The 13,556-nt window shown below is 36.5% G+C and overlaps 1 protein-coding gene across 1 annotated transcript in view; it reads left to right on the top strand.

Annotated features, from left to right (window-relative positions):
- The window catches only part of LOC107704522 (zinc finger CCCH domain-containing protein 3-like), a 32,677-nt gene that overhangs the window by 10,799 nt on the left and 8,322 nt on the right, over nucleotides 1–13,556 (top strand). The window contains exons 2-6 of the mRNA XM_016507460.1: nucleotides 2,409–2,554; nucleotides 3,832–3,904; nucleotides 4,012–4,170; nucleotides 4,261–4,330; nucleotides 8,595–8,726. Of these exons, the coding sequence (XP_016362946.1) occupies nucleotides 2,467–2,554; nucleotides 3,832–3,904; nucleotides 4,012–4,170; nucleotides 4,261–4,330; nucleotides 8,595–8,726 (522 nt within the window). The 5' untranslated portion in view covers nucleotides 2,409–2,466. The remainder of the gene's footprint in view (nucleotides 1–2,408; nucleotides 2,555–3,831; nucleotides 3,905–4,011; nucleotides 4,171–4,260; nucleotides 4,331–8,594; nucleotides 8,727–13,556) is intronic.

Genomic DNA, 13,556 nt, shown 5'->3' with positions numbered 1-13,556 from the left:
GACACGGGTCACGACGAGGCGTTCCCCATAGCGACCCCTAGAGGACGCAGTTTGAAGTTCCCATGAAAGGGAACTGAAGAATCTACAGATAGTTTCTTTCATTTTGTGACATATATCCGAGTGTAATGGATTATTAGTTCACCCAAAAAGTGAAAATTATGTTATCCAATATGATAAACGGAAGATTAGCTGTATTACTGTACAAAGTTTTGGTGGATTCGGTTAAATGATAGAAATGACAGGATTCTTTAAAAATTTCTTCATCTGTGTTTCAAAGATGAATGAAAGTCTTATGGGTTTTAGAGAAACACAAGGGTGAATAATTGATGACAGAATTTTTATATTTGGGTGAACTATCCCTTTAAAATATGAAACTTTGGCTTCTCGTCTCACTACATTGAATGATACGTCAGTTACACTTTATTTTAAGGTCCAGTTCTTACTATTAACTGCAACTTTTCCCTCAATAAACTCCTAATTACTGCTTATTAATAGTTAGTAAGGTGTCAAGCTTGGGTATTGAGGATTAAGGATGTAGAATATGGTCATACAGAATAGGTGCTTTATAAGTACTAATAAATAGCCAATATGCTAATAATATGCATGCTAATAAACTATCAGACTTATTGCCTGATGGACAATAAAACAGGCAAACATCCCATAGGCTTACATATATTGAAGGAGGTTCCTAAGCCATCTTGCTGCATTACACAATAACAAAATCCTCACTTCTGTGGAAGTTTGTGCGAAACAGACGTGAAAGTAGTGGTTGTAACTAGAAATAAAAGATTTTTTTGTAGTTATTTATTTACTGATTGATTGAAATTTTTATCTAAAAAAATCTAATTATCAGTATAATGAGGTTATTTTTGTTTTATTTCTATTAAGAGTACTATTTCATGGCAGTTCATGGGGCCTTTTGGTAATCAATGTGTGTTTGTATAAAAGCCAATGATACTTTCTGTGTGTGTAGGAGTGCTCAGGCTCAATGTTGATGCTGTGCTGTATGTGTGGGCTGGGGTTTGACATATTGGCCGAGGCAATAGATTGTGTAGTTGAAGCTCTTGTATTGGGTGTAGATTGATATTGGAGGTGATTTGCTGTTGGGCTCTTGAAACGTTTTGTATTAAAACGTACCCTTTGTATTTTTTTGTAGTTATTTATTTACTGATTGATTGAAATTTTTATCGGGTTTTAAGTATTTAAATGTATTTCTGTCCATTTTACACATACATTTCCTAATAAATGAGAATGTGAGAGATGTGTCCTTTGTGTGTGTGTGTGTGTGTGTGTGTGTGCTTAAGAGGGAGAGGAAGCATCAAAGAGTATGTTTGGGGAGCAGTCTTTCTGCTCTGGCCTCATGCCCTGGCAATTATCTCAATGATTTCCTCCTCTTTTCAATTCTCTCCATTTCCACACGGCCGTCCCCTCCATTAAAGGAGCAATTTACCAGAGTGCTGTGACACAGGAGCCAGGAGATAGAGAGAGCGTGAGAGTGTGGGTATGTTTGGGAAGGTGAGGATGAGATTGGAAAGGTGTGTTGAAGAAGGGACAGTAAGAGGAAAAAAAGAATAGCTGCCTTGCTGCCCTCATTCAGAAATGTGATGGGACATGATGGGCACCAAATAGATTTAAACAAAGTTTCTTAAAGAAGGCAGATCTTAAGTCCCATTTTTCTTGATGTTTTGGAATCAAATTAATCTGAAAAGTTATAGTTATTTTATACACTACCTTTCAAAAGGTATTTATTTGTCCAGCAAGTATGTATTAAATTGATCAAAAGTGACAGTAGAGAAATTTATATTTTGTATATTTTATATTAAGAATTCATGGGGGGGGGATCATAGTTTCCTCAAACATATAAAGCAGCACAAGTGTTTTTGACACTGATAATTATAAGAAATGAGCATTAAATCAGCATATTTGAATCATTTCTGAAGAATCATGTGACTGACTGAAGGCTGGAGTAAATGGCTGCTGAAAATTCAGCTTTACTATTACAGGAATAAATTACATTGTATATTATATTTAAGCAGAGTACAGATATTTAAAATTGTAATAACATTTCAGACAATAAACTTTTAAACTGTAGTGTATGTAATAAGTGTACCAGGGAAAATATCTATCTGTCTATATATATATATATATATATATATACAGTGGGTAGGGAATGTATTCAGACCCCCTTAAATTTTTCACTCTTTGTTATATTGCAGCCATTTGCTAAAATCATTTAAGTGCTGCAATATAACAAAGAGTGAAAAATTTAAGGGGGTCTGAATACTTTCCGTACCCACTGTATATATTAGTAAACAAAAATGAGTTGATTGGTTAAAATTTGGATTATAATTGGTGTTTAAATGTTACTATAATTTGTTTTTGTCTCTTTGCCATTTTTTTTCATTCAGAATCCTCCTGCAGAATCGACTAAGGACAACATCAGAAAGGCACTGGAGGGGGCGAAGCATGAGATGGATAGGCGGAGCACTATACAGAGTCTCAGCCAATAAGCTCTCTCGCACTCAAACCACCTGCACACCTAACAGTAGACCAGGTAAACATTTTGCAGAGATAATTGCCTGACCAGTTTGCAAATATTCTAAGCAGTAAAATGAAATTTGAAATGTGTGTTGCCCACTTTTTTGTTGACATAAATATGGCGGTGTTTAGTTTTGTAGGTTTTCAAGGGTCAGTATATATCGGTTGTCTATAAGTACACAGTCCAAATTATCAACACATCCAGCGAGAAAGAGAAAGGGGGCTACAGGTCGCCTTCTGAAATAATAAAGCTGTCATCTGTCACTGGCTACAGATTGAGAGAGAGACACAGAGAGAACGAGAGAGATGGTGAATGGCCTAGATTAAACCCTAAAGCCCTAGTCAGAAGTGGAATTAAAGATCAGCTCTTGCCCTGTGATGGGAGTTCCACACAAACACACATTTCATCTATTTATGATCTCCCCAACAAACTGTGGTCTCACCACACACAAGTCTGGTACAGTTAATATACACAGACTCAATCTCTCATTCACTTTTTCACATAGACTTCACAATTGAATCCCACATAACCAGCGAGCCATTTCTCACATGCACTCGGATCCTAAATTCCTTGCGCTTTGGCCTCATTGCTCTATCACTCAGTGCTACATAGAGTACAGTGTTTATAGGTGTTGGACCCTGACATATAAATAAACAGCATGGTATCTTGTCTTAGTTGTACTTGCTGGCCTCCGTCACTACCAATGAATGTGATGACCTTTAATTAAATGCTATTAGTCTGGCTTGTTATAAATAAATTTGCTTGTGCACAAGCTTGGATGAGACAGGAGGAACAAACAAGCACTGGCCTACAGCTCACTTCAAGCTATAATATCTACATTATATTCACAAAGAAATAATACTTTGCTTTTGCTAAAGCTGATGTTTTTAAATGAATAGTTCATCCAACAATGATAATTAGGTCATTATTTCTTCATCTTCATCTTCCAAACACAAAACCAAATAATTTATTTTTTTCCATAAAAAAACAAAAATAGATATTTAGTGGAATATTCATGCTGCTCTTTTCATTCATACATTGAAAGCATTAAGTGACCAGTGACTATCAAGTACCAAAAATGCCATAAAAGCACTATAAAGGTAATACAAAACCATCATGAAAAAATCCATCAGACTTGGAAAAATATACGTTTTGTGTGGCAAACATGGAAATTTACGTTGTTATTCACTATAAACCTCCTTTTGTGTTTCATGGAAGAAAGTCATGCACGTTCATAAAATGGTGCGTAATCCATGATCTTCTATAATTTTCTTTTTCTTTTCATACTACAGGAGAATGGTATAATCCATATGTTTCCTCGACTGGTAATCAGGGAAGAACATCAGCCACACGTTACGTAGCCAAGTTAGTATTGTAATAGATGGTTAATTTCACAGCATAACAATACATAACATATGACCGTCAATTTGTTTACTGGTTTTGTGATTTATTTTGTTTCCTATGCATATCAGTCGTGCTGTGCAGAAGAGTTTAGCTATAATACGACAGGCCAGACAGAAGAAACAGAAGGCCAAGCAGTACTGCATGTACTATAACCGATTTGGCAAGTGCAACCATGGTGACTCTTGCCCCTACATCCATGACCCTGACAAAGTGGCCGTCTGCACCAGGTACTGAGTGTCTGTGCACACTCTTACATTATACAAAACATCTAACACTTTGTAAGCCGTCTTCAAATTAAAATTGTGATTGGTTGGCAGGTTTCTCCGAGGCACATGTAAGCAGACAGATGGGACTTGTCCTTTCTCACATAAAGTAGCCAAAGAGAAGGTAAGTTTTAGGGGTTCTTCCTTCAAAAGAATAAAATAATTTAATTTAAGTATTCTAATGAACTGTTTGTGTTCAAAAACTGGACAGCATAAGGGACACTGCAAAAAAAGTATCAGAGTCAACCATTTAGGGCATGTTTAGAAAATCAACACAAAATGCTTGTTCAAAGTTTTGATTGAATTTTGTTTTTTATAATGGTTTTCTCTGAATTTAAGCATAGTTGCACCAAATTCTTCTGTCAGAGGGCAGATCATAAACTAAGTGAAACAATTTCAGTCATAACTCAAACATAAAATGTGCAGCTACTGTATTTTATCTTTGTAGGACAGTATTGACAGTTGGATTTATGCATAAAGCCATAAGAATCTTAGCATAAGTCATGACTGGCCGCATGTGGTAGTATCAGGTTACTGTCAGGGCTTGCTGGCCTGTGGGGTGATAATTAAAGATACTATGTCAGGTCCTTAGCTTCCTCTCTCAGGTTGTGATGGTGTGTTACAGTCTCAATATCTGTGAGGCAATCCCACTAGATTCCAGAGTTACATACTTCGAGGTCTTTGCCTAGGCATTGCCGTCATGGAGACAGGTGGAGATAGGATCAGTATTGACGCAACATGTGACCCATCATATAGTCTAGATTCTCCTGAAGTGAACATTACGATCTCATTACTTACCTTCCCCTCTCAGACAGACACACACATATGTGCACGGTCATATTTTTCATGGCCATGATTCTTTGGTCTCAAAGTCTGCCTCCTCACCTTGTTAACCCGTTTAGTTTTCGATACCTTTATAGAAATATTTGCAGAACTGTTGTCAGATATTTTTGGTTGCAAAATGCATTGTAGATCTGCAGTGCAATTTGCAACCAAAAGTATCTGACAATAGCAGTGTTGCTGAGATAAAGTGAGTAATATTAAGCTCAATATGGCAGCCAACATGAAGGGAGACCCCTTTGTAGACACATTATGCATCAAATACTCAGAAATCTGTATCTCATGTAAGGCTGGCCACACACTAGAGGATTTTAAGGCCGATTTGCACCCCCGAACGATCGGGGAGTGTGGCCCGATTCGCGGCTTGTCGCAAGTGATTTTTTTGTCCAAAAAGCATGAAAGCAGAGAACATCACCCATATTCTTTTCTATACTTTGTTTTTCACTGTACAACAGAATGCGCGCCGGGAGAGCCAGCCGACAACATCAATTGTCCTCTATTAGTTTTTCTTGTCTAGTCACGTTTGATTTCGCGAGTGTCCGTGAGATCTCGTCACTGTGAAATCGTTCCTACAATCATCAAGTGTGTGGTCTCGTGGTCTGGTCTAATCATCTAGTGTGCGCATTCAGAGGATTATAAGGCTAAAAATCGGTTGAACTGTCTTCATGTCTGTGGTCTCCCATGGTTTTAAAATCTTTTAAGATTTGAAAATCGTCTAGTGTGCAGCCTGCTTAAGTGTCCATCATTTTAAATATTTGTCATTATCAGTATTTGTTTATTTCAATAGAATATGACTTTTAAATAACATTGTCCACTAAATTTGCTAAGTTTTCTTTAGGGTTCCCATGATCATGGAAAACACGGAATTGTCATTGTTTTTCAGGCCTGAAAAAGTCATGGAAAAGAATACAATCTTTAAAATAAATAGACAATTAAATATCTATAATTTATATGCAATTCCTTTTAAATAATGTATTGGCTAGATTCTGCTCATGTAGCGCTTATGTAAAGTTAAGCTTGCTTGCAAGTCAAAGTGATGTGATTTATGGGCAAATGATTCTTTTGAGTCAGCTCTTTTCAGTGAACTGGTCAAACTGATTCACAAAGTATTCTAAATGATTCTGCGGCAGATCAAGTCTAGATCCAGTATCCATTGCAATTGACTGGAAATGAATTATCTATTGGTCAGTAAAAGTGAGAATCTGGTTTGGTTTGGTTTTTTGTTTTTTTGTTTTTGTTGTAAACTTTGTAAATCATCCCTGATATAGCAAAATTTTAAAAATGAACTGGCATTACATCATTTCAAACAAAATCGGGCCAAACCATTCTTGCCAGCTTGCCATAGTGAAATTTCCTGAAACGTAACTTTCATCACCTTCAAACTACTATTGCTCTGGGGCTCTGTCTTCTTTGACATAGAAACATTCTCTGGTTCATTTAAGTAAAGTAAATACATGAACACACTGGAGAGCTGCTATATAGTAGAAACTGAAGTTGTAATTCTATTTGAAAGTGACACTGTATCTGTTGTTTGTGTTGAATACTGGGTTCCTACACGGTTTGGAAAAGTATGGAAAAATATATAATTTGATTTAATTCATTCCCAGGTCTGGAAAAGTATGGAAAAAAGAAAGAGTATGGAAAAATATTTGCATTTCCAGACTTTTGCCAGTTTAAGGAAAATGAATTTTGTTTGTGTCTTTTAAAATGAACACAAACAAAAAAAAAATAAAACACGACTCAATGAATTCAAGGTGCAATTTTTCATTATGCAAAATGCAGGTTATAAGCGTTTTGGGTTTCTTCTCACGATATTCTTAGCAACGTATTACATAACCTCAAGGACCTTTGAAAACTTAGCATATAGGACAATGCACACTGAGCCACCTTTTGTGCCATCAACCCATTTTGCGGTGCTGTTTCTTGGCATGCAAAAAAAATACCCATGCACATGTGAATAGTTTCTCAAGGGCACAAAACAAATTCTTGTGTGCATGCAAAAGTCGTTTATTATTATTAATATTTTCTTATTTTATGGGCTCTATATGTTGTCACTTTGAGAAAATCAATGAAAAAAACCCTGTACTATATACCAAATATAAATCTGAAAATAATGCTGTATGAACCATTAATGTTAAATATGGTCTGAAAATCTACTGAGAGGTTTGGAAATTTGAGTCTAAAAAAGTATAGAATTTTGAAATGGAAAATATGTATGAACGCTGTTAATACTGTAAAGCTGCTTGCTGTAAAGCAATCTATTGAATAAAGTGCTGTATATGTATGTATCCCATCCACATTGCTATGATCAGATACTTTCCTAACTTTTATTTTGTGTGTATATTGAGGCCTTAAAGCCCTTCTAGTATAATATGAAAGTAACAGAGAAATAATGCATTATTTATAATGACAGCAGGAGTGGTAAATGAAGAGGTGTAGTTTGACAGGAACAGAAGTGTCATTCCAGGTTCAGTAAGACACTGTCTGAAACTTTCCCCAAACTTTCTTCTCACAGTGAGACACCTGTTTCCATTGTTTGTTTGACACAGAAAAAAGCCCCTCCGAGAGCGTTCACTTTCTGTAAAACACACATACTTTCTCCCTGCTCCACTCTCTCCCTCCCTCTCTTCATATTTTAACACTTGTAGCTGTCCGCTTGTTTTAAAGAAGCAGAGCCACCTCATCGCAGCGCAGGCCCACCTGCTAGTCCCAACCCTATAAGCCCCCCTCCTCCTGTTCCTCTACAGCCTTGGGGCTCAATTTAACCCCGCACCCTGTGTCATCCGTGTATATGCCATGAAGCATGGCTTGAGTTCACGCCTGCAATTGAAAACGATCCAGTTCCCCCTCCAAATAACTGAGAAACAAGACCCCCAACCCAACCCCCAAACCCCTTCACCCCAGTCGTGGCTAGCGTCCATTCCCCTCCCCTGCACATAAACACATCATGCAGGTGGTACGACGCCCCACTTGGGTCAATATTTCTGTTGCAGTTAATTAAGCAGAAATGATATGACCCCCATGGAAATTAGATTCCACTTAAGAGGTCAGCGGCCCCCCTCTTGCTCATCGTGTGCGCGATCCTCACATTCTATTTCAAGCCCAGAGAGCTCTCCTTCACGTTCAGATTATTCATACATGCAGATTATATTCACGAGGAGTCAGTGCAAATCTGTGCCATTGACACATGCACATAATTACTGATTAGACAATGTGTGATTAAATATGTGTTTTGACAGGGACTTCAATAGATACGTGATACAATACTGGTGCCATATGTGTGTAACTCACTTAAGCTTTCCATCACTTACTTTTTATTGACACACATCTGTTAGAAATGGAATTTAAAAGCTAAGATGTATTGTAGCTGCTCTTATCATTTCAGAAGTTCTTTGGTTTCTCAAACTAGCCATGTTCATTCACACTTGCTCTGTTGTTTAGTGCTGGGGATTGATTTAATGTCTGCAGTTATCTGAGGTTTTAAATTGTTTGCATAGATCCCTGAAGTCATTTTCAAGTTCTTAATCGCTATTTGTTTTTCTGTATAGATGCCTGTGTGCTCGTACTTTCTGAAGGGGATCTGTAATAACAGTAGCTGTCCCTACAGCCATGTTTATGTGTCTCGCAAAGCTGATGTGTGCAAAGACTTTGTCCGAGGCTACTGCCCTCAGGGAGATAAGGTAAGACAGTTTGATGGTTTCTATGCAAAAAAATGTACTCTAAAATGCTTGGGGAGATGTAATGACATTTATATGTGGGCATATGCTATTCTTTGCTATAAAAATGTAAATGAATTAAACTATGTAAATGATTTGAAAGAAATGTATAAAGAATATATTTTCCTTATTTTAACACTTTTTATTGAAAATTTATTATAGTTTATTATAGTGAAGTATTATAGTATCATATACATTTATTAACTAAAAATAAAAATAGGCAAATTTAACTCTTTAACCCTGAGAAAGGCATCCACCTGTATTGTGATAAAAGGTGCTTATATGGAGAGAGATCTAGCATTTGGCACATAACACATGTGGTTCAACTTTCAGGTCAGCAATGTCAACAAAATTCTTTTCACTTTTACTTGCATCCTCATAGAAGCCGTAAGGTCCTCTTTATTAGTGTACATGTAGTTTGACATTCATAACATTTGTTGGATTAAAGTGATTTGCAGTTGATGACAGTTTTATAGGTCTTAATGAATGAATGCCGTTTATTGGTGATGGTTTTTTCCAAGAGTTTTAAATAGAGCTCTTAAAAGTTGACTGTGTTCCTAATGTTAATCTGAACCTTCATCAGGGTGCTTATGACATATGCATTTGGTTTCCTCCATGTTTGTGTGTGAGTGACATATTGAGGGCAGTAACAAGAGAGGACAACATGACCCACATTTACCAAGTGTCCTCGTATGTCCTTAATCTAGCAGGTTCTAACCCATCCGTGACCTCTATCCTCACCCCATGCAGCTCTCCCACACACACACACACACACACACACACACACATGCTTCTCTTGTCCCCCATCACACCTGTCCCTCAGTCTCATTAAGCTGTACAGGAGAGTACAAACCTTCGCTTGCATGAAACAGGTGTAGCCACCATCATGCTGTAGTACCTATTACATTCTTGTTTTCATCCAATTTGAATACATGACATTGTATGACTTGTGCTAGTCATGTTCTTTGTTATATTTTAGAAGTGTAAGCTTAAAGGAATACTTCACCCAAAAAATTTCCATCCAAGATGTAGATGAGTTTGTTTCTTCTTCAGAACAGATTTGGAGAAATTTAGCATCACTTGCTGAACAAAGGATCCTCTCCAGTGAATGGGTGCCGTCAGAATGAGAGTCCAAACAACTGAAAAAAATAATCTCCAAGTAATTGACAACTCCAGTCCATCAATTGATTACTTGTAAAGAAAAAAGGTTCATCTTTTTAACAAAATAATTCATCATTGAGGCTTCTTTAACTTCAAACCGTTCCTTCCAGCTAAAATACACGTTCTCTCTCCATATTTTAATGTGAGAGGACAACGGGATGAGCTTTTTCTACTGGAAGAAGCGTTATAATGGACAGTTATTTTTTTAAGAAGCGACGATTTGCAGTTAAAATGTCTTAATGATGGATTTATTTATTTTTTTTGTAACAACAAACATAACTTTTAACTTCACAAGACGTTAATTGATGGATTGGAGTCATGTGGATTACTTGTGGATTATTGTGATGTTTTTATCAGCTGTTTGGACTCTCATTCTGACGGCACCCATTCACTGCAAAGGATCCGTTTGTGAGCAAGTGATGTAATGCTAAATTTCTCAGAATCTGTTCCAATGAAGGAACAAACTCATCTACATCTTGGATGGCTCTAGGGTGAGTGTAAAATTTTATTTTTGGGTGAACTATTCTATTAACAGTGCGTTCATTAATGTTTCTTTATTTAAAAAGTTAGTAACACTTTACAGTAAGGTTCAGTTCATTAACATTACTTAATTAGGCATCATGGACTAAAAATGAACAATACTTATACAATATTAAACAGTAACTTTGCACATGTATTTTTAACATTTTAAATTGCATAAATTAACAATTATTGTTATTTAACATTAATTTATAATGAACATGAATTAAGTAAAACTGTACATTTATAAATGAACATTTCTGAGAAAAATATAAAAAAGTGACGAAATGCATTAAGAAATTGTAGGAAAAAATAACATTGTAAAGTAATACCAAAAAAGTAACACCAAAAAGTTGTTAAATAAAAACAAACAAACAAATAAATAAATAAATATATATTTTTTTTAAATGTCAAAAAAATGTAATCAGACGACTTCGTCATATCTGTAGCCTAATAAAGGACTCTTAATTTCTCATGGAGTGGGTCACATCATGGAGGTGTCCATATTGAGATCACACAACCTACCAAATAATTATCTCTGTAAGCCCTCTGTTATCAAACAATTTTAAGACAAGTCCAAGACAATTGCCACATCCGCCGATTAAAAAATTACTGAGCGCCTCTTTTTTTAAACTGTAGTGCCATTTTACGATAGATTTTAAAGCGGGAAGCTTTTAAGATGATAACATAATTCATATATGCCAGAACAAAAGTGATTTATTATTTTAAACTGACAGTATGCCTCCCTTCATTGTTTTTCCGCAGAAACTTTCATCGCCGCCCCTATCAGTTTCTTCCTCTTTGAATTTGTCTCATTCTAATGAATTGTTTCTCCGCAGTGTTTTCTGCTTCTCCCGTCTTCTCTCTTTGTCTCTGTCTGTCTCTCGCTCTGTTTTTTTCCCTCCATTTGTTCTTCTTTGCTTTCCCTTCATCGTAACAAATGCATTCTCTCGCTGTCAAGGCTCATTTAAATATTTGGGATGAGAATGAGAATATATAAGAAGAGAGATATTAATATTTATTCTATTAGCTGAAGTGCTTAGGTCTGTAATTTTGCGCCGTCCCAAAAGCACTGTCTTAGATATGATGGATAGCACACCATAATTATGGACGTGAAAAAGTGCTGATGACAGCAGTACAGGCGAGAGGCCAGCAATGGATACGCCAGCGGAGCAAGGGTTAAAGCGCACTCTCATCCTCTTCATTTCTCCCTCCTCTGTTCTTTTTCCCCTTCTCTGGCTCTCTTTTTCTGTCTGCCATTTCACACGTTTTTCTGTCCCGTTTCTTCTTTTGTTTGCTGGTCACATCAATTCACACCTCATCCCGATTACTCTTCTTTTGATTCTCCTTCTGTTTCTCTCATCCCTCTATCACTCTGTCTCTATTCTCATTTCCTAGCTCTTTATCATAGCTCACACCACCATACATTCTTTCTGTCTCTCTCTCTTTCTTGCTCTCTGTCTCAGTAATGTAAAATGTGCTGACTCTTTCTGCTTTGTGGCCAGTAGAAAGCTCTTCTAATAGGCCCCAGAGACTTCCCAGCCTTTCTTAAATCAAGTGGAAAATTGTTAACTTGCACTGATATAAAGATGTTCCATCCACTTCTCTTTTTTTTTTCTCTCACACTCTTCTCTTTTCCCTCTGTTTTGCTGCTTTTATGTAAATTAAAATGTATGAGAGAGCGTGGTTGGGGCTTTTGTGTTTTCTTTGCCCAGATCACAGCCGTGAACATCAAAGTTAATGAGCCTTCTCAGTACTGCGTCCACCTCCCATCAGCGGGATTTTCTTCTAATTAGATATGATTTCAAATAGGCAATCAACTTATAAGTTAGGTAAGATTTCTATCACCCATACTTTTCATATTGGAGCTTCCACTAATTTGTAGAAATTGAATGTTGGTGGGAATGAAAGGAACGGGATTAGGACTATTTGCTTGCTCATCATACATATTAAATGTTGGTAGAAGTGTAGACTTCATTCTTGATCATCATATTCAGTAAAAGTATCATGAAAAACTATTAGTAAAATATTGAATAATAATGTTTGTAAAAGCACAAAAAATTATTAGTTTATTTACTTATTTATTTTGTTTAATTTAATTATTTAAGGAATAGTTTTCCCAAAAAATGAAATTGCTGTCATCATCTTATAAAGTGTTTTTGCCCATAAAATGAAAGTCAGTGGGGTCCAAAACAATATTGGACCCAACTAACTTTCATTGTGCAGACAAAAAAAACACTGAAACATTTTTTTTAAATATCTTCTTTTGTGTTCTGCTGAAGAAAGAAAGGTTTGGAATAACATGAGGTTGAGTAAATGACAGTATTCATTTTTGGCTGAACTAACCATACTGGTCTGATTTAAGTTGATCTAATAAACCAGACTTTGGATTTTACTGGCCAAGAATTGTCCCACTTGGAAAGGGGATGAAAGAGGCAGGTGATTCTGTCAATACTTCCACAATAATATACTGCTGTGCAACAAAATATCAGCTCTTTCAAATAATAGAGCAGCAGACTCAAAAGACAGCAATATGGAAATCCAAATTGTATTTACATTAGACAAAGCTCTTGAAAAATACCTGAAAAGATGTCATGAACCTTGCAAATTTGGGAAAATAGTCATTGTAAGAGGCCACTTTAGCAGCTTGACAACAAATAGACAAAACCTTTTTTCTCCTGAAAGACTGATTAAAAACTATTGCCCCCTGAATTCAGGATGTAGCATAGCAGCCAACCAACAAGTCTGAAATTGGGGGATTCAACCAGCTCTGGCCATCTTAAGGTGGGCGTACACGGTGTGATTTTTGCTGTCGTACGAACTCGCAGGCAAACTGGAGAGCCAAACACTGAGGCTGCCGTCTGTGGCGCCATCGCATCGAATAATCCTTATCGAATAAAATAAAACTGTATATAATTATACAGTTCTATTTTTTATTTGTTATTCCAAATGTGCCAAATTTGCCATTCAGCTTTATGAATATGCCTGTTTTATTTCCAGCAAAACGAGCAGAAATTCAGAAATGGCCTACTCCCTCGAGTTCTTTATGAAGAACAGAAAGTCCATGCTTTTCTCTGCTTTTCAGCCATTCTCTTTGCCATGTCCTTTAGTCTG

The sequence above is a fragment of the Sinocyclocheilus anshuiensis genome, unplaced genomic scaffold, assembly GCF_001515605.1.
Source record: "Sinocyclocheilus anshuiensis isolate Anshui unplaced genomic scaffold, SAMN03320099.WGS_v1.1 scaffold1538, whole genome shotgun sequence".
In the NCBI taxonomy this organism is placed as follows: Eukaryota; Metazoa; Chordata; class Actinopteri; order Cypriniformes; family Cyprinidae; genus Sinocyclocheilus; species Sinocyclocheilus anshuiensis.
The sequence above is the reverse complement of the archived record's forward strand: the minus strand, read 5'-3'. Positions and strand labels throughout refer to the sequence as shown.